Source organism: Ammospiza nelsoni, chromosome 10, assembly GCF_027579445.1.
Source record: "Ammospiza nelsoni isolate bAmmNel1 chromosome 10, bAmmNel1.pri, whole genome shotgun sequence".
Taxonomy (NCBI): domain Eukaryota; kingdom Metazoa; phylum Chordata; class Aves; order Passeriformes; family Passerellidae; genus Ammospiza; species Ammospiza nelsoni.
Window position 1 is genome coordinate 1,572,666 of NC_080642.1, and position 22,881 is coordinate 1,595,546.

A 22,881-nucleotide genomic window follows, 5' to 3' on the forward strand; every position below is an offset into this window, starting at 1 on the left:
AAGTGTTTCAAAACACAGTTTATGTGAAAAATCAAATTAGGTGCCTTTATTGCAGATCCTCCCTTTAATTCCAGTTCTGTTTCTCTTCTCTGTGGCTGCACTGTGATTTATTATTGAAGATTTCTGAGCTGCTTTGTTTAAGCCATGGTGTATCCCCTTATGTTCTTAAAATACCCACTAAAACTATTTAATCAGTAGTTCCTTGAAGGTTTTGAGCATTTTGTGCTGCTGATCTGAAGCCCTTGGAGAGTTTTCTCTGAGAAATGTGAATGATTTTATAGTGATTAGTCTCTTTGAGCAAGAGGAAATTGTGGTTGCATTGGACAGGGCTTGGAGCAGCCTGGGACAGTGGGAGGTGTCCCTGGCCCTGGAAGGGGATGGCACTGGGGGGGCTGTGAGGTCCCTTCCAACCCAAACCATCCTGGGCTTCTCACTCTCTGCAGCTCTGCCTTTGCCTCCTGTACATTCCTAACTTGCAGCAGCTCTGGATTTGTGTTTCCATTTTCTGGTCTGACATGTGGGCAAAGCTGAAGGGCAAAGGAAATAAGTTGTGGGAGAGTACATGGAATTCCAGACTGGGTTGGGTTGGAAGGGGCCGTAAAGCCCATCTCATTCCAGCCCTGCCGTGTCCCTGGGCCAGGCTCCCCTTTCCTTCCCTGGGCCAGGCTCCCCTTTCCTTCCCTGGGCCAGGCTCCCCTTTCCTTTCCTGGGCCAGGCTCCCCTTTCCTTTCCTGGGCCAGGCTCCCCTTTCCTTTCCTGGGCCAGGCTCCCCTTTCCTGGGCCAGGCTCCCCTTTCCTGGGCCAGGCTCCCCTTTCCTTTCCTGGGCCAGGCTGCGCCTTGGCCTCCTCCAGGCCTGGGGCACTCTGTGCCAGTTGAGTTAGAAATACGTTATTTTAAATCAATCTCAGCATTACCATTTGGCCTGTTTTCTCAGGTTTCCTTACAGTAGAGACTGACTTCTAAAAGTTCATTTTCCAGCCTTATTCCCAATATTTTGGTGCCCTTCTCAGTGTGGCCGTCCCCCGTTGGTGCTGGCCCTGCCTGGCCGTGCCTCTCTGCCCTTTCAGCTGGCCATTATTGACATTTTATTCCCAGATAAACATCCACACTGAGCTGGTGGAGGTGATTATGTGGGGCTGCCACCAGAGAAACCCTAAAGCATCCTATTAGCAGGGCCCGGGCCTGGGAATAAAGGCCCCAATTACGGAGCGCTGGCGAGGCCCTCCCGTGACATTAATGGCGTCTTTATAACCTTTTTCACTTCTGCTGCCTCTGACAGAGCCACAGTCACTGCCATGGCTTTGCCCTTGGCAAGCAAAACCTCATTTGGAGTGGATAATAAGTATTTACTATTTAGATGGCTGGCAATAAAATTTCCCTGAATGAGATTTTACGGAGAAAACGCAAACTGATTCAATTACTTCCTTTAATGGACTGGGGAGACCTGAGATAACAGTTTGTGGAAGCTCCAAATCTCATGCTTAGCTTCTTTTCTTCCCTTTTTATTTATTTTATTTTATTTTTTGAATGTGTGAAAATACAAACTGATTCTTTGTCCAAGTAGAAATTAAATCATGGAATCATTAAGGTTGGAAAATACCCAGCATTGCCACATTTACCATTTTCACTAGAAAACTTAATCCAACTTTTCCCTGCCTGTCCCACAGTATTTTTCTCATCTTAAAAGTGGATAAAAATCTCAAATACTGACAATGTTGTAGCAGCAAAGAGTGTTGGGAATCCCTAAATATTTTTACAGAGAATTCCTATCATCTGGCCTTGGGGTGGAATGGGGATGTCATTGTGTCTTAAAAATAGAAATTTCTTGTAAAGCCGTGGAGCACAACTGCTTTAACAGCTGGGTGTGTGCCAGCAGAAGGGATTTCCCAGGTGATGTGGAATATTTATGAGATTTAGGAAAAAGTCCTTTTAAGGACAGGGATGAGAAACAGCTACTGAAAGTTTTTGGGTTTCTGGTATTTCTAAGCAAAAAAGCAGCTTGTGAAACTGATCTGCAAACATTTCTTTATTCTCTACTATATCCTAAAACCAGCTGTATATTAAATAATTAAAATCATCCTGATCCATGCTTTAAAGAATACTTCATTTTATGACTGGTTCCAGGATGGATCTTGGAGAGCCAAATATAAAATTTTGGAAATCCCTGAATGTCTGTCTGTGCCAGACGACTAATTCATTATTTTCATTTATTTGGAGAATTCCATGTTGTTGCTGGGATAAAATTAATTGAAATTGAATGAATTAAAATGTTTACAGAAACATTAAAATGTTTCTGTACGTGTGTATCTCACAATTTACCAATTTCACTGATTTGCCCCTTTTATCCCCTGGCATCAGTGTGGATTTTTCTCTCTTTTTTTTTGGGGAGTTTTTAATAATTTCAGGAAATCTGTGTTTGTGGCATTAGGGAGCACCAGGGACAGCACCAAACGTGGTTAGTGCAGCTCTGGAAGAAGACACAGGATAATATTTCCTTCCCTTTTTTAACCATCAGTCACTGTACGGAGCCACTGCGCCAACAAATTCATAACCTCCTCTGTATTTGATTTTAAAAAAATAAACCCAACCAACTTTTGCTTTCCCCAGTTCAATAACTCCCTAGAAATGTGCTTTTATACAGTGTAACTCATACAATCCTGCACGGGCTTATAAATTGAAATCCCACTTTTTTCGGACGTTGCTGCCCGGATGACTGATGGCTGTGTGTATTTGCCATAAAATTTTAATTATGACAGAGTTATGAATCACTGCTCTCGCTGGTTAAAGTGTTAAAAAATGATGGGTTTGTTGTTTATTAAACTTGGGAGCGTGGAGGAAGGAAATGGAAGAGCCTTGGAGTTGTGTGGGCTGGATCCCGAGCTCGGGTGTTTCCTCAGGAGCAGATTTTGGATGTGCCCTTCCCTCCCTGGGCTCTGCTGCTGCCCAGGGGGACAAATGCCATGGATTTGATTGCTTTGAGCATCCCAGGGTGTGCTGGGTGGGGTTTGTGCCATCCCATCCCTCGGGATCAGGGCTGTGGCTGCAGGAATAGCAGAGCAGCCCCGCTCCTTCCCTGTGCGAGCGTGGGGATAAAACCAGGGGGTTCACTCAGAAACACCAAATACTGAACAAATGTCAAGGGGCTAGAGCCAGAGCTGTGCAGAGCTGTAAGGTGGTTTTTATTGAAAGTTTCAGGTTTTGTTACCAATATCAGTGTGTTTCAACACAAGTTCCCTTAGAACATCACAGCACTTGGCATTTCCCAATTTTTCCCCAAATTTTAGGCAGCAAACATGTGCAGCAGCACCTGATGTATTTGGCACTTGAGGGGTTCCTTTGAAGGGCCCCACTTTGACTTTTTCTGCCTTAAAATCAGCTTTATTTGCCTTCCTCTTTGGCCGGGCAGGGCTTTTGCACAGAGCCAGAGGAACAGCTTGGAGTGGTTGCAGGGTTTCCATCCCTGGGGATGCTCCAGGCTGGGCTTTTCAGGGATGTGCTGCACAACAGGTTGGTGCCATTTGGGCACGAGCAGGGAGAGCACCTGGGGGAATTGGGGATGAATGGGGGGAGCTGGGGCCCATTAGTGCTGCCCACTCCTGCCACAGCCTGCGATAGGGCTAAATGAGTTTTAAAGGACAAAGCTGGGGGATTAGAAAGTCCTTTATGGTTTGATCCATGTGGAATTGGGCCTGGTAATAAGGAACAGCCCTGTTGCACTGTAAACTAAGGGGAAAAAATCCAAAATTTGAAATACTTGTCATTTGTATTGTAATTTTGGGAATAGCATCTCGTTTTTCTTTCTCGTGAACATGAAATGTTGTTTGACAGTACATTCTATTTGCAATTATTCATATTTAAATTATTCGGTCACCTGCTATGCAAAGTAAACTTTGAACAATATAAATAATTCTTGAAAGTTGGACTGGATGGCCTTGAAGGTCTTTTCCAACCTTAATGATTCTATTAGTTTATTTTTAGTAAATTAAGTTTAAAATCAAAGCTCAGCTTCATCATTAATTTCAACTTACTTAATGTTTTTGTTAGTCTCAGTGAAAATAATGGATGTGTGTGTTCGTGATATTTTTTTAATTGATTTGGCTGGTAAGAAAGTAGTGAATGTTATTGTAACAAAGGAAAATACAAAAATATGAAATAATAACTATTAAATACTAAAAAAATTCCAGTTGGTGGTGTAAGGAATATCCTAACCCTAATCCTAATCTGTAGAAGTGACAGGGGATGGGACAGTTGGGATGGACGGAGAGGAGAGATCTCTGAAGCCAGGTCATTGAATTCATGGTTTATTGCAAAGGGCCTTGCATTGGCTGGGGGCTCTTCAGAGGAGTGGATATCCAGTATTGGCAGAATATAGAGATTAAAGCAGTTCAGTGGGGTTTTTGGAGATAGTTATTAACCCGCTTGCAATATTTGTACAAATTGTAAAAATAATATTTTAATATTATGACATTTTATTATAATATTATAATGTTATACATAATATTATAACATTTTCCAAAAATGTTATGATGGAAGTTATCTGAAAAAAGGGGTGATTTTTCTTTAAGAATTTTTTTATAGAATCCCCAAATGGTTTGGGTTGGATGGAACCTTGGAGACCACCCAGTTTAACCTTTTGTCACCTTCTGATGGACACCTCATCTCTGGAAGTGTCCCAGGCCAGGCTGGACAGGGCTTGGAGCAGCCTGGGACAGTAAAAGGTGTCCCTGCCATGGCTGGGGTGGCACTGGGTGGGATTTAAGGTCCCTCCCAACCCAAACCATTCCATGTTCTATGCTTGGACGACTGAGCAGTGCAATTAAAAGTGTGATTAACACAATGATCTTCATTAAAAAGCACAAATTCCATATAAAGAGTGCCCAGACATCCTGTGGGTGCATGGCAAGTTCAGAGGCAGGTTCCTGCTGATGGATGAAGGATGGGGGCCTCAGTGGTGCCAGCCCCACACAGGGATGTGCATTCCCTTTCCTCATGGTTAAAACCCTTAAGCACCCAATGACATTTTAATATTTCAGATTATTTCTGTTCTCTAAGAATGAGAGAAAGACCCTCCAAAAGTACCTGGCAGAGCTCTCCCATCCAAAGTTAAAGCCGGCTGGAAATGAAACCTAATTGGAGAAAGTTTATGGAAGTTCTGGTGTTGAATAAGGCTGCTTATTTATTACGTTGCTACAGCTTTATACAAATATATGGATGCACGTGTGTCTGAGGGAAAATGATGCTGTCCAGACTTATGAGAGCCAGTTGGAATCTCTCAAGGCTGCAGATGAGCAGTGGGAATGCATGTGTATATTATCAGCTCCGTGCCCTTGGCGGCGACTTCCTCCCTGATGACAAATCTTCCTTCACTGCTCTCCTGGAAATCACTGCTTTGGTGGTTTTCTGCCTTGGATTTGTCTGTTTTCCCACTTGCTCTAATGGGCTCTACTCGAACTTTTAAAAACAAGCGTTTATTTGAAATACATTAAGCCACACAGCACTTCAGAAAAAAATGTTTGCTACCCCAAATTCCTTCCTGAATTATTTAAGCGCCGCTGGAGCAAACTGTTTACTCAGGGATGCTCAGCCTGGTGTGTAGTAGGGGTGTAGTTTTCTTTTAATGCAGTTATTGAATTCCAACCCACAGAGCCTCTGGCGGGGTTCCAGGAGTGCTCCGCTGCACCGAGTGAAGATAAATTGTTTGTTTTCAGCAGCATTTCTTCATCTTCATCACTTAATCTGCAATGAAACTTTACAGCCAGCCGCTGAATATTTAAGCAATATATTTACCTCTTTTATCCTGGGGGAGTATTTAATGAGGCCGAGTACAGTGAATGGTTATAGGAGTTGAGGGTGCAGGCTGGGGACGTGGAGTTTCCCTTCCCTTCTCCGCCGGGATGTTCCCGAGGCTGCCGTCGAGTGAGTGCTGGCATCGCTGCGAGTCCTCCCCACCGATCTTCCCTTGACACACGCTCCCCCTTTTGGTGCCAGATGTCAGGTTCCTGTCCCTGCCTGGCCCCTGATTCCACAGCTCCAGCTCGGTGAATCCTGGCACTTTGCTGCGCCCCCACCCCGAATTTTCCAGCTCTGAGTTTTCCACCTCGTCCTCTCCTGATTTTTCCAGTGCCCTGTTCAGTATCTCTATGAGTTAACACTCCTCGCTGCTAATATTCTTTTTCTTTAACACTGTCTCTGTGTTTATGCGCTTACAGGGTTTTAAAAAAAACTTCAAAAAGTGCTTTTTGATATTTTTTGTTTTGTTGCCTCATGAAGGTTTTTCATTAACATCATGGTCAAAGTGGGAAATGATCATACATAGGGTGCACAAATTTCCTTCTTTCTTCAAAAAATCCTCAAAAATGCTTCCTTGCAGCACAATTTGAATATTAATTGTGCTCCATTCTTGATTAAGTATGCTCCACTGACACAGCTTTATTCCTTACGTTTCCACTCCTGATGATTTTCCCGGGTTGGAAAGCAGGAGCTGGAAATTCCCGGAGCCCTCCGAGGTGCTGGGGCCGCTTTGGCTCCTCTCAGAGCTGCTCTGCACTCAGCTGTGTGCGCTCTGTGCTTTATTGCTTCCTCCCCACAGCCACAGGACTTGTCATCTGCTTGGTTTTCACTTACCGTGGCCATTCCTGACGTGGGGAAATTGGCAGATGAAAGAAGGGCTCCTTTGGAATCGAAGTTTTGGGAGTGAATTTTTCAAGTTTGCTGACAAGCTGTCAGGCTGAATTCTGCCCTTACCCCAGAAAGAAAAGCTGACTGTCATTGCCAATCTACAGCCTGTAATGACAATTGTATTTGAGGCACAGTACCATTTTTTTCCCCCAGAAATCATTTAAGTAATTTGTCTTTGTGGTTATATTTTAAGCAAGGAAGTGTTTTTTGAATTAAAATGATTTCTTTGTGGAATTAAATGGAGGAGCTGGTAGGTTTTCACGTGGAGGTAGGTGGGTAGTACAAGATCAGGGTGATTTCTCATGGGTGGTGGAGCTGGTGGCTGGCAGATCCCATGAGAAATGTGTGTTTTTTGGGGTGTGGGATGTGGGACACAGTCTGTGGAGCTGCAGGGCTTGGTTGAGCTCTGCTTACAACAGGGTCATGGTTTGGGCTGAGATCCTCACAGGAAAGGGAGCACTGAAGCCACTGAGAAGGAAAAAAGCAGCCTGGATTTGTCCTTCAGAGTCTGTGTGATGGCTCTGACAGCATTTCCATGGGGACTGCAGGGCCTGGGCAGGGACACCTCCCACCAGCCCAGGTGGCTCCAAGCCCTTCCAGCCTGGCTTCCTCCTCTCACCTGCTCACCAGCTCCATGGCAGCCCTGTCCATTATCCTCTCCCTTCTCCACCCAGGGTGGGCCAGGGGGAAAGAGCTCTGGGGCAAATACTGCCTGAAGGACAATTTAGATAAATTGAATCAAATTGGAGATTTTCATAGGGATGGCCTCTTGGTTTTCTGGTTAAGCTGGGGATTATTCCTGAAGGATATAGCAATAACAGCATTCTTTACTCCATCAACTTTTATATAAGACATTTATTTTTTTTTGCTCCTAAATGTTGCTGCTTCTTTTGTCTCAGTAGTTTAGGGGCAGGTTTAACTCCAGGCCATCCTTTTACATTCTCCAGCTCTTCGTTCCTTGAGGAAGAGGAAGCTTTTCCCTTCTCATCAGCTGGAGAAAATGGCCTCAAGTTGCACTGGGGGAAGTCTGGATTAGGTTTAAGGAACAATTTCTTCTTGGAGGAGGTGGAAAAGGTCTGGCTTTGGAATGAGCTGCCCAGGGAAGTGGTGGAGCCTCCACCCCTGGAAGTGTTCAGGAAAGGTGTGGATGTGGCACCTGGGGACAGGGTTAGTGCTGGATCTGGCAGTGCTGGATCAACAGCAGGACTCGATGATCTTAGAAAGCTTTTCCAGCCTTAACCATCTCCTGATTCCATGATTCCCCTTCTCCCCTTAAAGAAACTGCCCTGGCAGGTGCATTTGAGCACTTCCCTTGGGATCCCTGAGCTGTTCTGAGCACTGGTGTCCTCCCCAGGGCTGAGCAGGAGGGGACAGTTCCACATCCAGTTCTGCAGTTCCCCTGGGGCAGCAGATCCCAGCTGGACCATTGCTTGGCTAGGAGATGTCCAGGTGGACAATGTACAGCCTTTTCTGGGATGGACACAAACCCTTGCAATATTTAACAGCAGCCCCTGCAATCAGTCAGAAGCCAATTAATCCTGAGTGTTAAACCCTGTTTAAGGTTGGATTTTTCCTCCAACGTGTGTTTGGGGGGGAAACTGTGGGAGAAAGAGAGAAAGAAATTAGGGATGCACTAAATAATGGATGGATGTACCTAGCCAAGAGCTGCTGATTAAGTCTTCTTTAGGATTATTATTATAAATAGGGAGTGCCAGATCCTCAGCTGGAGTAAATGGGCTTGGCTCAGCTCAAGCCAGTGGAATTGTGCCAGCTTGAACTCACTGAGGATCTGGCCCTTAATTCTGGAAAAGGAGGATATTTGGGGAGGAGGATGGTGGGGGCTGTGGGAAGTTGGGTGATGAGAACACTGTTTTCCTGGTAATATCAGGGACAAAAATGTAAATGACTATTCTTTTGAATTTTGTAATGAGATTCAAGGAACTACCTGATGTGATTTCATTAGATAGAAATGACTTTTTCCCCAAGTAGCTACATCTTAACCCCCTGCATGTAGGAAGGGAATATGCATGGAAAATGTGGTGGTCTATTTATTTTTGTGGCTGATTGTCTCCTGCACCAGCATTTCTGCCATTCCTACCTCAAAAATGCCTGGATGGCCATCACGTGTTCCTTGGAAGGAAATAGGAATAAAGAGAGTTGATTGTGGAAATCTGTTTCCCACTCTGCTTTCCGACCAGGAGTGAGGTGGGCTGGAATTTCAGATGGCAGCGATTTCAAATTCAACGTGGGGATCTCATTTGGCTGTGTTTTAGAAAGGTATCAACAAATCAGATTGCAAAGCTGCTGGTTTGGTAATTGCTTGTAAAAAAAACCAACCAACAATCTATTTCCATAGCAAAGGAAATGCACATTGTTCAGCAATACCTTAAAATACAGTGTTTGACCCTCTAGAGTGGACTCAAAACAAATCCAGCTCTGAAATAACACTTTTAAAAGTGGAATATCTTGGAAGGACTAAAAATAACAACACAAACCAAGTTTTTTGTATTCCTAATTGTTCTGACCATGGAATGAATTTCTCAGTCAGAGGGGGGCACAGCTTTTTCATCATTCCAGTATCATAAAATCCAGTGTTTGACCATTTGGTGTGGCCACATTTATGCTTAAAAACCAAAAACCCACCTTTCTAAGGAGAATATCTCAGAAAGCCTAAAAATAACACCACGGAGCAAGTTTGTTATATTGCTAATTGTTCTGACCACAGAATTAATTTCCCAGCCAAAGGGGGGGCATGGCTTTTTCATCCCTGCCAGCCTGGAATATTCAGCGTGTCACAGATGTTCATGAATAATGTCCATTTAGAAGCGTTGGCAGCGAGCGGGCGAGATGAATGAAATGTTGGGGGGATCTGACAGGCAGCACGCTGCTTTGTGATCATTCCAAAGTTCTAATAATCTCCCTCACCTTCCCTGCCTGCCTCTAATGAAAGAGAATAGGTGATTGCACCTCGGGCTATGTTCTGCGCCTAATGACTCCTCCAAAGGCGGATTTATGGAGAAAAAATTAACTTTGAATGAGGATTGAATTGGCCCTGACAGCCTGATAGACTGTGACACAGATTCTGTGGCAAAACAGACGTAGCCCTAATTGATTATCAATATTTTAAGCAAAGTGATGAAAATAAGCATTAAGTGATGAGAAAGGCAGTCTTAATACAGGAGGCAGTCACCGGGATCGGGGAGGCCTTTGGGGAGCTGGGCCCCGCTCAGCAGAGCTGGATTTCAGCTCTCGGTTCTTCCTTCCCTGCCCAGCACCCCGTGGCCCTCCCAGATCCCTGCCCTGCACCTTGATATTCCCGGGATGAGCCTGCCTCCCTCTCTGCACAAGGTTGGTCTCATGTCTCACCCCTTGAGCCTCCCTCTCTGCACAGAGCTGGTTCCATGTCTCACCCCTTGAGCCTCCCTCTCTGCACAAGGTTGGTCTCATGTCTCACCCCTTGAGCCTCCCTCTCTGCACAGAGCTGGTTCCATGTCTCACCCCTCTGCACTGTTCAGCGGGTTTTTGGATATTCTCTCTTTGCTGCTGGGCTCTCTCCCAGCCCTGTGCTGTTCCCAGCCAGCAGGTGAGCCGCAAACTGCTTCCTGAAAATGGTAACAGTGAAAGAAACAGGGGGAAAATTGCCTGCTTGGTGAGAAAGGGTTTATCTTGATTATTATCTTGGTTATACTCAATATGAACAAATACCAAATAACTACAAATATCTCAGTTATCCTTTGGAACGAGACAGTGTTTGGGTTTTGCCTGTGTTTTTTCAGTTGGGTTGCACATGACTGAATTTATCTTCTACCAAAAATCCATTTCCTATTTGGGAAAACCCTCGTGGCCGCGAGCCAGGTGCTCATTAACTGTGCCATAACAGGACATTTATCCCAAAATAAGGAATATTTTCTGAAATGACAAAGGGAAGGGAACTGGTGCTGAAGAGGTGAGGAATAGCATTCCTTCAGTGGGATAACATGTCCCTTCCAAACACTGGCAGTGTTCCCCTGAGAGCTCAGAGAAGTTTAAAATAACCAGATTTGGGTTTCTGGGGAGTTTCTAAGTGTGACTGGCAGAGCAGGGGAGGGGCAGCGAGCTCCTCCCTCACCCTCAGGGCTCCAATATCCATAATTAGGGTCTGGTGTAATTAAATTACAGGGCAGCAAGGGCAGAACTTCCCATCTTTGGGAATTGGGTGTTCCAGGTGTAATCAGGGAGGGCAGGGAGACGATGGACTGGGCAAGTGAGCCCCCAAAACATGGATTTATGGAATCACAGAGCCCCGTGGAGCTATGGGGTCATGGATTAATAGAATCATACCCTCATTTAGGCTGGAAAAACCTTCTAAGGCATCCAAGTGTGTTGGTGGTGTTTAAATGTTGGGTGAAATGTTAGTAAAGGCAGAAATACAGAAAACTTAAATCTGGGGTGGTAAGAGTGTGTGTGGTGGTGTCACTTTTCCTCTGGAACCCAGAATTCCTGGGTGCTGCTCCTGTGCTGCTGTCAGAGCAATGCTCTGAGCAAGTGGTTGTTTGGAGTTTGTGCTGGAATCTGTCAGATGGATAACAGATAATTTTACACGTCAGCCCATGAATATTCAGCGGAGAGGATTTCCACAAGCCTTGATAAATTTAATATACCAGAGAAAAATAGCATGTAAATTAAACAGAGCCTTGTAAATTAATAATGGATTCCACTTGTATTTTTATATGTGAGCTGACTGAATATTTTATAAGTGCAAAAATGTTTGTGTTTAAAAAAAAAAGGTGAAGTCTTTCTGATGAGCACCGTGGATGGTTGGCTGCATTTTAAATGAGATGTCCATGTGTTTTTACAGTTTCTCGGCTTTCTTTTCCTCAGACACATCTTGTATTTTCAACTCTGAGCAGTTGGAAAGTCCACAATTATGTTGAATTAATTTATTTTTCCAGACCTCTGGTGGTTTGCAGTTGTGGGTGTTCTGACACTCCTCTCTTTTTAATTTTGACAGGAAAATGAAATCTCCTTAGTGAGGGGCTGAGTGTTTTCCATGCACCTTCCCTGCTGCTCCCGTGCACTGAGAGGGCTCTGCTGCAGGGGCTCCTCCATGGCCACACTCTCCAAAATGCCCTTTCCAGCCCCAAAACATCCCCTGCCCTGTTCTACCTTGGTGTAATTCACAGTTTTCCTGGCTTCTCTTAATTAGCAGCTTTGCTTGGAATAATTTCACCTTGGCACAGTGTGAGGCTGGTGGGGATTAAAGCATCACCCATCCATCAGGGAGGAGCTCTGCTTCCCAACCTTGGGCACTTCCAGGGGTTCCATGGAATTGTTTAGGCTGGAAAAGCCCTCCCAGACCATCAAATCCAACCCTCGAGTTGTAAAGATCTTTTAATGTTGTTTGATTGCAGCTTGGTTTGAGAAAAGTGAATTTCTTTTAGTGCTTTTGATGGCAGTGAACAGTGCCATCTGCTTTTGGACAGCGAACAACAATATATTCACTAAATAATAATAATAATAACAATAACAACAGCATGGAGGAGGAGGAGAAGAAAAGAAGGAGAAGAGAAAGAGAAGGAGAAAAGAAGAGGAAGGAGAAGAAAAGGAGAAGAAGAAAAGGAGAAAGAGGAGAGGAGGAAGGAGAAGAAAAGGGGAGGAAGAAGAGAAGCAGGAGGAGAAGAAAAGGAGAAGAAGAGAAAGGAGAAAGAGGAGAAGAGGAAGGAGAAGAAAAGGGGAGGAAGAAGAGAAGCAGGAGGAGAAGAAAAGGAGAAGAAGAGAAAGGAGAAAGAGGAGAAGAGGAAGGAGAAGAAGGCAAAGAGAAGGAAGAGGAGAAGAAAAGGAGAAAGAAGAAGAAGAGTGGGCACAATCCTGTGCCATATTCTCCAGAATGATCCTCTCAGCCTGGCCCATTCTGGGACTTAGTGCAAAAATGACAGAAATGGGAAATGTTTGAGGAGAACTTTTGATGTTAAATCCTGGAAGTAACTCAGAGTTTCAATGCCTGCGTTGGTCGCGGTGGACAGAGCCCTGTGAGCTCCAGGGCTGCTCTGGAGATTTACGGGCTAAGTTAAATTGTTGTTAATGAGCGATTTTGTGTGGAGAATTGTCCTCGTGATAGTTCCTAAATTGCCCCGTTGTCCCTCTAATTAACCAGGACTTGAAAGGCCGAGCTCTGCCTGGGCAGCAGTTTTAACTTGGCTTACAAGGGCTGGAAATCAGCGATTTAAAGTTAACAAAGACAAGCTAAAAATGTATTCATTGACCAGCAGCATTTTTGCTGTGTGTTTTAATATCTTTTTGCCACTGAGATACCCAATGAATTGTTCCTGTGCAGCAACAAATCGGGCAGGAAGAACAAAGTAGCTCAGTGGAATAGATAAATCAAATTTAGGCCTGGTAGTTTATTGAATCTAAATTGTGCCCAGTTGGCCCACGAGCTATATGAGCAATCCATCTTGTGCTGATAATGGAGGGTCTTGAAATCCACCTGATGTTTGCATTATTAAATTCCAGCCTAATGAGCTCTGCTAATACATATTGAAGACAGTTGTAAGGAGCAGAATGGGAATGGGAGCGGGATAATTTGAAAGAAACATAAGCTGAGCATTTTACATGACTCAAGGGGTATATCTACAATTACACATATCACCAAAATTGAATTTAAATGGAATTTCTATTATCCCTGTCCTTTTACCAAGGAGAATAAAGTGTAAATGAAGTAAAAGTCTTTAGAGTTACTCGTGGTTTGGTTTTATTATGGGATTTAATAGATTCTTGTAATGATCTTCAGTGGCATAAAAAGTTTTAATATTTCACGGCTTTAAATGTTGTCTAAATCTGTATAAAACTGTGGAGATGGGAGCAGCTGTCAGTGCAGTGATGGGATCACTTTGTGACACCCTGGCCAGGTTGTGCATTTTAAGGTGGAGCTGTGGCTCCAAAAAGGAACGAGCCCTTCACCCCCTCCTGAGCTGAATTTGGTTTTCATTAATTCTTGCTTAATTCAGGAGGTGCTGGGATTAAATATTTGCAAATCTGACTCAGCTCTTACCATCCAGAGCACAGTTTATAGTCATTTCCCTCCCTGAGAGGGCCTGGTGTAAATTCTGGATTCCTGGTCCTTGTTGGTTCTTCTCTTTCTGGCCTGGTGATACTTTTGAAAACTTAATATTTCATCAAGTATAATGTTATTAGAGACTTATTCTCACTTAGTTCACTCATCAGGCAGTGAGATGGCAATAAAAGAGAATGGCTCCTTTGAGACATTAATGCTTTGGAATAAATGATGTGCTAGAACAGAAATTTAATTAATTTACAGAGTATATTGATAGTCCCTTGTTACTGTGCTGTATATTTTTAATCTTCTTTAACATCTGTAGGAAAGTGTTTGAAAACCCCTGCAGTTGAGCAACTGGTAGATAATTAAGTAATAAGGGAAGAGGTTTCTAGAGGGAAAAAATTCTTTTAAAAGAAGATTGTTGTAACATGGATTAAGTACTGCTGCTGTGATTTGGAGTGAAGAGGAAATTGTGTACTACCTAATAAAGTCCTGAGGAAGAGCTGGCTCCCGCTCTGAGCAGAGTCTGCAGCCCTGGAAATATTATTTTGTTTCTGTTTTAGCCTCAAAATGGGTCTGTTAGATTACTCACAGTGGCAGCAAATCTGCCCCTTCATGGGTGCACCACGTTTGGTGCAGTTTGGGCTGGGCAGATTGGGGTTTAAAGAAAGAAAACCTCCTAAAAGTCTCTTAAGGGCTTTGCTTACCGCAAAATGCATGTGGGGATTTGTATTGAATTAATATTGCCTCTAATATTGACCTGATATTACCATCCATAATCCCATTTATGCCATTCCTTGACTGTGGGGATGACTTTACATAAATTTAATGAAGAAGCAAGTTCTGGTCTGTCAGGCACGTGGATTTCATTGTGGGGCCTGCAGGAAGGAACATGAAATTGGGTTTAAAGCCCAGGAAATATTGTTTGGCAAGAGGTTGTTGACACCTGGCAGTGTCCCAGGCCAGGTTGGACATTGGGTTTGGGGCACCTGGGACAGTGGGAGGTGTCCCTGCCATGGCAGGGGTGGCTCTGGGTGGGATTTAAGGTCCTTCCAACCCAAACCATTCCATGATTCCATGATTTGATAGGATAAATTTAATTAATTTCCACTCATTTTCTTCTTTTTAGCCAAAGCAGACGAAGCATTGAAGGCCAAGGAGAGAAGTGAAGAAGAAGCCAAGAGAAGAAAGGAAGAAGGTGAGGAATTTTCTTTTATTTCATGACAAACTAAAGCCCAGGAGTCAGAAATTATTATTTAAGTGCCCACACTCCAGTGGGGCTGTGTGATTTTCCTGCCTGGGCTGATGATGGAATTTGGTGCCCTGAGCTGCTGCTTTGCAGGTGGAATAATGGAACCACAGGGACTGAAATGTCGGGGAGTGATGGGAAGAGACAAATCCAACATCATGAGGGAGCCAATCCAAACAATCCAGGAGCCTCAAATCCTCACTGGAGCTCTGGGTGGGCTTTAAGGTCCCTTCAACCCAAACCATTCTGGGATTCCATTATTTAATTCCAAGAGGGAGCTCAGGAAAATTCCCCATTTCTGAAACGGCAGCTGCTGAGAATTTCACTCAAAATCAAAATGTTCTGATCTTTAGTTTGTTTTACTCGCGGACTGTGGGATGCTGAGAGGAATTCATTGGTGCTCCCAGTTAATCCTGCTTGGAGAAGGTTGTTGTGGTACCAAAGGAGGAAATTCAAGTGGAAAAGTGGGATGGCCCAGACGTGGCAGGAGGGGGAAAATCCAGATCTGGCTGGAAAAGGGACCAAACCAAGGGGCTGTGCCCTCTCCCCATTGTGATTCCTGGATTTTGGAACCAGTGGCCCAGGGGAGCCTTTCCACCTGAAGGAGTCCCACGGGCACAGGGATTTTGGGATGAGCTGCTTGGGTCCCACCAGCACCAGTTTGCAGGGAAGGTTTGGAACAATGCAGGATTTATTTTTGTTTGTGCTTCCATCCCATTGTGATGGCAGATGTGCTGGCAGAGGCTGTGCCAGCAGGGATTGGGAAGGGTCAGGGGGGAAAGGCAGAGGGAGGAGAAAAGGGGAATTCATGACTTGGGAACAATGGAATTTCCAGGGAAATGGGGAGGAAAACTTCTCTAAAATTCATTCATAAGCCGTGAAAACTGTCCTGGGGTGGCTTTGAAGGGTTGTGAGGATGTCACAGTGCTGGAAAATGAAGAAAAGGTTTTCTCTGAATAACTCAAATCTGTCCATTTGCTGAATTGGCTCCCAGTTAGGAATGGAAGATTCTGCCTAGAAAATACAAAGTTTTATTAAACTGTGTATGAAGCATTGAAGCATTCCAAGACATCCAGGGGAATTGCACACTGGGAAACTCAGGTTTTTTTTAAGTTTATGTCCCATATGGATTCAGAATTCCAGTTTTAGGTAGGTTTGTATCCCATATGGATTTTCAAACAGGGCATTTATCCAGGGCTTTGAGTGTGTTCCCTTCCCTGTCCCAGGCTCTAGTGGCAGGCAACTTTTTCTTGGAAAAAAGAGCATTTTGCATTTTTTCTGAGTTTCTCCTTCCTCACACATCATCTCTGGGTGGTTTTTAACCCTCTTTGATCCCTCATGGGATCCCTGAGGTTGGAAAAACTTTCCAGACCATTGATTCCAAACTGTGACTGATCCCCACCAGAGCACTGAGTGCTGCATCCAATCATTGAAATTAAATAAGATAAAGCAAAATTATATTAAATTAAATCTTAAAAAATATTCTAAATTACTATTTTAAAAGAATTTTTATTTCTCTAGTATTCCATATTTTATTTCTCTATCTAGAACCCTCCAAAAGGAAATTCCAGCCTGTGTAGACAGCCTGTGACTCCTTTACTCAGGAGCTGCAATAAAAATAATTGTACAAACAAACCAATCCTCTCCCAACTCATAAGACCTGGTTATTGCCCACCCCACAGCGAGGGTGTCTTAACATTCCTTTTATTGTCATTTTATTGCCAAATCAGGTGTGAGATTAGACGTTGGATGTTCCGTGTAATCTGCTCAGAAATCAAATTATTTGACCTCCAAGCCCAGCTCTGCCCCTTCCCGCTGGTTTCCTGTTCAATATGCAGCATTTCCCCAGCATGAATAAAAAATCGAGGACAAATTAGAATCTACAGACAGCTGACCCCAGCTCCAGATTAGAGGCTGGGGCCTTGTGCTGGTTTAAATGTTTTAATTACCACAGTCCCTCCAGCCTGGTGAAGGACACACAGCAAAATGCTGATTTTTTTTTTTTTAAGTGACTAAAAAGCAAAGAGAAAAAGGAAAAGGCTCCCCCCGCCTCATTTGAATTTTTCAGTTTGATTACATTTGCACTTCCATTGGAGCTATGCTAATTTGCTGCATGAAATTAGGTCTATTAGCAAAACCCACCACTTTTCCAGGAGAATTTTCAGTTTTCAGTGCTTGGGTTTTCCTACTTAGGTGTTTGTTTACTTGCTTTGGGGCTGCCTGAGAAGTGACAAAATCCAGAGGGGATTTTGCCACCCAGCTGTGTTTTACTCCTGACAAATTCCAAATAGGTGACATGGACAAGAGGAAAATTGGAAAAAAAAAATGCAAAGGAAAAATTGGAACACGTTGGATGATGTTAGGGAGAGGTTTTGGGCTCGTTTTGCTTAATCTACCACAAATAATAATATTGTTAAATATTGAGTTTAAAATACACCACGGCAGAGCAACGTGTGGGGAGGAGGAGCTGAGGGTGCATCAGAAAACCAGGAAAAGAAGTTGTTCTGGAACACAGCAGAATAGAAAATTAGGATTTTTGGCAGTCAGTCATTCCATAGGTGGATGGGTGGGAGGGTGGTGCTGGATGGGGCAGGTGCTATCCCAGTGCCTTTATCCCAGAATTTGCATTTCCTGGTGCCTTTATCCCAGTGCCTTCATTCTGTGATTTGCATTTCCCAGTCCCTTTTTATTCTGTGATTTGCATTTCCTGGTGCCCTTATCCTGGAATTTGCATTTCCCAGTGCTTTTAACTCAGGATTTGCATTTCCTGGTGCCTTTATCCCAGAATTCGCATTTCTTGGTGCCTTTATCCTGGAATTTGCATTTCCTGGTGCCCTTATCCTGGAATTTGCATTTCCTAGTGCCTTTAACTCAGGATTTGCATTTCCTGGTGCCTTTACCCCAGAATTTGCATTTCCTGGTGCCTTTATCCTGTGATTTGCATTTCCTGGTGCCTTTACCCCAGAATTTGCATTTCCTGGTGCCTTTATCCCAAGATTTGCATTTCCCAGTGTCTTTATCCCAAGATTTGAATTTCCCGGTCCCTTTATCCCAGGATTTCCATTTCCTGGTCCCTTTACCCCAGAATTTCCATTTCCCAGTCCCTTTATCCCAGGATTTCCATTTCCCGGTCCCTTTCTCCCAGGATTTCCATTTCCCGGTCCCTTTATCCCAGGATTTCCATTTCCTGGTCCCTTTATCCCAGGATTTCCATTTCCCGGTCCCTTTATCCCAGGATTTCCATTTCCCAGTCCCTTTATCCCAGGATTTCCATTTCCCGGTCCCTTTATCCCAGGATTTCCATTTCCCGGTCCCTTTATCCCAGGATTTCCATTTCCCAGTCCCTTTATCCCAGGATTTCCATTTCCCAGTCCCTTTATCCCAGGATTTCCATGTCCCAGTCCCTTTATCCCAGGATTTCCATTTCCTGGTCCCTTTATCCCAGGATTTCCATTTCCCGGTCCCTTTATCCCAGGATTTCCATTTCCTGGTCCCTTTATCCCAGGATTTCCATTTCCCGGTCCCTTTATCCCAGGATTTCCATTTCCCGGTCCCTTTATCCCAGGATTTCCATTTCCCGGTCCCTTTATCCCAGGATTTCCATTTCCCGGTCCCTTTATCCCAGGATTTCCATTTCCCAGTCCCTTTATCCCAGGATTTCCATTTCCCGGTCCCTTTATCCCAGGATTTCCATTTCCTGGTCCCTTTATCCCAGGATTTCCATTTCCCGGTCCCTTTATCCCAGGATTTCCATTTCCCGGTCCCTTTACCCCAGAATTTCCATTTCCCAGTCCCTTTATCCCAGGATTTCCATTTCCCAGTCCCTTTATCCCAGGATTTCCATTTCCCGGTCCCTTTATCCCAGGATTTCCATTTCCCAGTCCCTTTATCCCAGGATTTCCATTTCCCGGTCCCTTACCCCAGGCTTTGCGTTCCCGTGCCTGGCATGTGCCATCTCATTGCTGAGCTGATTCCTTCTGCCCCCCCCACCGCTGGTGAGCTCTGCAACATTTTGATAAACTCCAGGGAAATAAATTTGGCAGCAAATCAGCAGGAGTAGATTTAATTACGGCTCGGAGACCTTTCCCTTTTCTGGCTTAGTGATCCCAAAAGTCCACGCGCCGTTCCCCGGGATCCGCTGCCCAATTTGTCCCTCCACGCCGTGATAAGCCAGGCAATTACTGCTTTATTGATTTTTCATCAGGGCAAATTGGAAGTTGATTTTTTTCCCTGCAAAGGCAGGGGTGATTAAGTGCTTCCCGTCGGTTCAGTCCCGGAGAGCTCCGTGGCAGAATCCAATATCCTGAGGTCAACCTCTGCAGGGAGATAATTCGGTGTCTTGGCCACGTGTGAGGGAGAGGAATCAGGGCTACAAATGTGAGGGGGTATCTGTGGAGACAGTTTAATTTGTTCCATTTATATGAACAAGTCGTGTGGCACATGCTTGGAAAATATCATTTTGAATAGGCCTGGAAATGAGGCCCACGTGGGCAGGGAGGGAGGGCGGGATGCAAACGAGAGTGGGAATGTGGCTGGGAGACAGCTGGCCCTTCCACAGGGAATAAACCCCATCCCTGAGGGGCATTCCTGCCTTTTACTGAGCTCTCTGTGCTGCTGGCATGACTTCCCTTCAGCAAAAGGGAGATTCTTCAAGTGTTCAGGTCCCTCTAAGCCAAACCAGTCCATGGTTCTGTGATTCTGTGATTTTGAGTGATAGAGAGGTCATGGAAGCAAAGTCAGAATGTACAAAAAGCCTGGAGGACTTGACTTTTAGAAAATCCCTAAATTATGAACTCTATAAACCTGAATTAAGAGTTTTAATTCTTTTTCCTATTCATCTTTAACCTGCTGGCCAGGAGTTCTCACATGAAGAATCTCATCCATGGCCACCACAAAATATCCTGAGCTGGAAGAGACCCACAGGGATGTGTCCAACCCCAGCCCTGCCCAGGACACCCCAACCCACTGATTTCCCTTCCCACTTCCTTCAGAGAGAGTTAAAAGCCTTTTCCTGGGTGTAATGGATATTAAACCACAGCTTGGACGTGCCAGGAGAAGATTTGCTGGGGTGAGGTCAGTCTGTAATAAGTTAAAGTGCTTTACTCAGCCCTGGATTGGGATGCCCTGAAGTTCATCAGTTACTGCCTGAGCTCCTCATTTATCTTCAGTAAATTTTCCTGAAGTTCATTGTGGTGGCAAAGACCAAACTCAATCTGTTTAACCCCCAAATTATTTCCTACAGATAATACATTTAGATGAAGACATGGATTATTTTTCCCTGCCTCCTCAAAGCTGGAATTTCCAATATTCCTCGATAATGGCAGGTTTGGAGCCCCTCCCAGGGTGTCCCTGGTGTGCCAGTGTCACTTCATTAGGCTGACACCAACACCTGGTGTTGTGCTGCTGCTCCCAGGGGGCTGTTCCAGCATCTGGCACTCACTGTGATCTCCTTTTATCTCTGTTTAATCTTCAGATTGCTGAGTTGGAATTGAAAGGGGGCAGGAGCAAATCAAGGGGAAAACAAAAAATGCCAAGTTTTGGTGCAGTGGCAGAGTGTGGCTTGTTAGGAAGAGCAGCCACGTGAGGAAATGAGAGATGGGAAGGAAGAGGGGAGTTTGGGGTCCTGGCCACTCTCTGTGTCCAGAGCTGAGGAAAGGGAATTGGAAATGGGATCAATGCCCCCCCAAGGATAATGGCTGCTGGAGGAATCAATTCCTGGCTTTTTATTAAAGCTGCTCTAATTAATAATCACTTCTAAATGAATTCCTTACATTTTGCCCTGCTTTGTGCCTGCCCATCCTCTCCTGGCCCTTTGTATTCCAGAGTTCCCTCTTTGGCTTCCCTGCTTTCCCTGGAGAGGATCCCAATGGGATCCCAATGTCCTGGAGCTGCTGCAGGGCTGGAGCCAGGCTGGGACACCCGGGGGGGCTCACCTGGACAGGAGCAGCTCCAGGAGAGCTCAGAGCCCTGGCAGGGCCTGCAGGGGCTCCAGGAGAGCTGCAGAGGGACTGGGGACAGGGATGGAGGGACAGCACACAGGGAATGGCTCCCAGTGCCAGAGGGCAGGGATGGGTGGGACATTGGGAATTGGGGATTCCTGGCTGGGATGGGATTCCCAGAGCAGCTGGGGCTGCCCCTGCATCCCTGGCAGTGCCCAAGGCCAGGCTGGACACTGGGGCTGGAGCACCTGGGACAGTGGGAGGTGTCCCTGCCATGGCAGGGATGAGAAGTAAATGATCTTTAGGTTCCTTCCCACCCAAAGCATTCCATGAATCTTTAAAAATATCAAAGTATATTTGAAGCTGATATTTGAATGATTTTATTTTAGCAATCACAGCTGGTGTCATTAAAGTTTTACAGTTCTACGAGTGAAACAGAAATTTATGATCTCCCTAACAGGGAAATTTATGGTTTATTTTTACAAATTAAAAGTCTTGAAATCGTCTTCGAATTTCAAGATGAGAAACAAATCTGATTTCTGTACCTCATTAATGTTGTGTGTTTCCCTGTCATCCCCATGGCATTTATTTGTGCTAAAGGAGAAGTCACTTAAGGGAATGGGGTTGTAAAAACCATCATGGAATTGCTTATTGGACTTCAGTCAGTGGGAACACAAATTTATGGCTTCGTATTGAAAAGCTGCTTCTAAAGGGCAAATAAAGAGGGGTGTATGGGAAATAAACATGGGGTTTTGAGGAAAATAGACAGGGGTGTATGGGTAAATAAAGAGGGGTGTATGGGGAAATAAATAGAGGTGTGTGGGGAAAATAAACAAGTGTGTGGGGAAATAAACAGGGGTTATGGGGGAAATAGACAGGAGTGTATGGGTAAATAAACAGGGGTGTATGGGGAAAATAAATAGGGAGTTATGGGGGAGATAAACAGGGGGTTTTGGGGAAAACAGGCAGGAGTGTAGGGGAAAACAAATAGAGGTATATGGGGAAAATAAATAGGGGTGTATGGAACAAAATTCCCGATCCATTTGCTCAGCCCACAATCCCTGGTGTGGGGAATTTTATTTTGATAAAAATTAGGGTTTTGTGGATTTGGGCCCATCTCACAGGTACTTCCAGAGAGGTCTTTTTCTGGGGATCTATGGGGTGAGCCAATTCACTGGGAATTGTCCTGTTCAGGCTGGCTGAGGCCTAGGTAAGTTGGGAATTCAGAGGTGGATGATATTTTATTGGTGCTGGGCAGACCTTGAGCTGGAGTGATTGACTTTATTCCATGTCCCAGCTAAAGTCTGGGAAAGGAACAGCAAAATAATTTGAACCAAGCAGCATTTCCTGATGTGCATTTCCTGATGTGCGTTCCCTAATGTGCATTTCCTAAAGTGCATTTCCTTTTCCCTGCAGCCAGCCCAGGTGTCTGGGGGCAGCAGAGGTGGCTGGAGCTGCTGTGCCTTTCCCCTGGTGGGGTTGGCAGGATCAGGGTGGGAATAAAGGGCTGGGAGCTCCTGACTGGGGCCCCGTGTGCCAGCACGGATCCCACGGGACACAGAATCCCTTGGGAGGGCTCTGTGGGGTCACCACACACTGGCACAGGCCAGGGGGAAAGAAAGGAGCCCTGGGCACGTGCCAGCAGCACTTTCTGAAGTGACAACACAAAGTGATCCCTGGGAAAGCTGGAGGGCCTCCAAGCTGCAGCCCTGCTGCCCTGCACGCTCTCCCACAGTTTATTCCCACCACACTGCGCCAATTTCCTCCCTGTACCCATTGCAGAATCCCATTTTCCTGTAGTTTCTCTGCTGTTGGACCCTGGGCTCCTGCAGCAGGAGCAGGAATTCTCACTCTGCCTGTGTCAGTGTGGGTTTGAACGTGGACAGATCTCTCTGTAGGAAACGTCCGTGTGGGATCCCCACTGGTGAGCTGTACCTCCAGCACAGAGGTTATTTGGGATGGAGGTATGGGACAGATA

General features: G+C 45.0%; 1 protein-coding gene across 1 annotated transcript in view; it reads left to right on the forward strand.

Moving 5' to 3' along the window:
* The window catches only part of RSRC1 (arginine and serine rich coiled-coil 1), a 99,100-nt gene that overhangs the window by 67,436 nt on the left and 8,783 nt on the right, over positions 1-22,881 (forward strand). Inside the window, exon 9 of the mRNA XM_059479459.1 lies at positions 14,845-14,913. Within this exon, the coding sequence (XP_059335442.1) occupies positions 14,845-14,913 (69 nt within the window). The remainder of the gene's footprint in view (positions 1-14,844; positions 14,914-22,881) is intronic.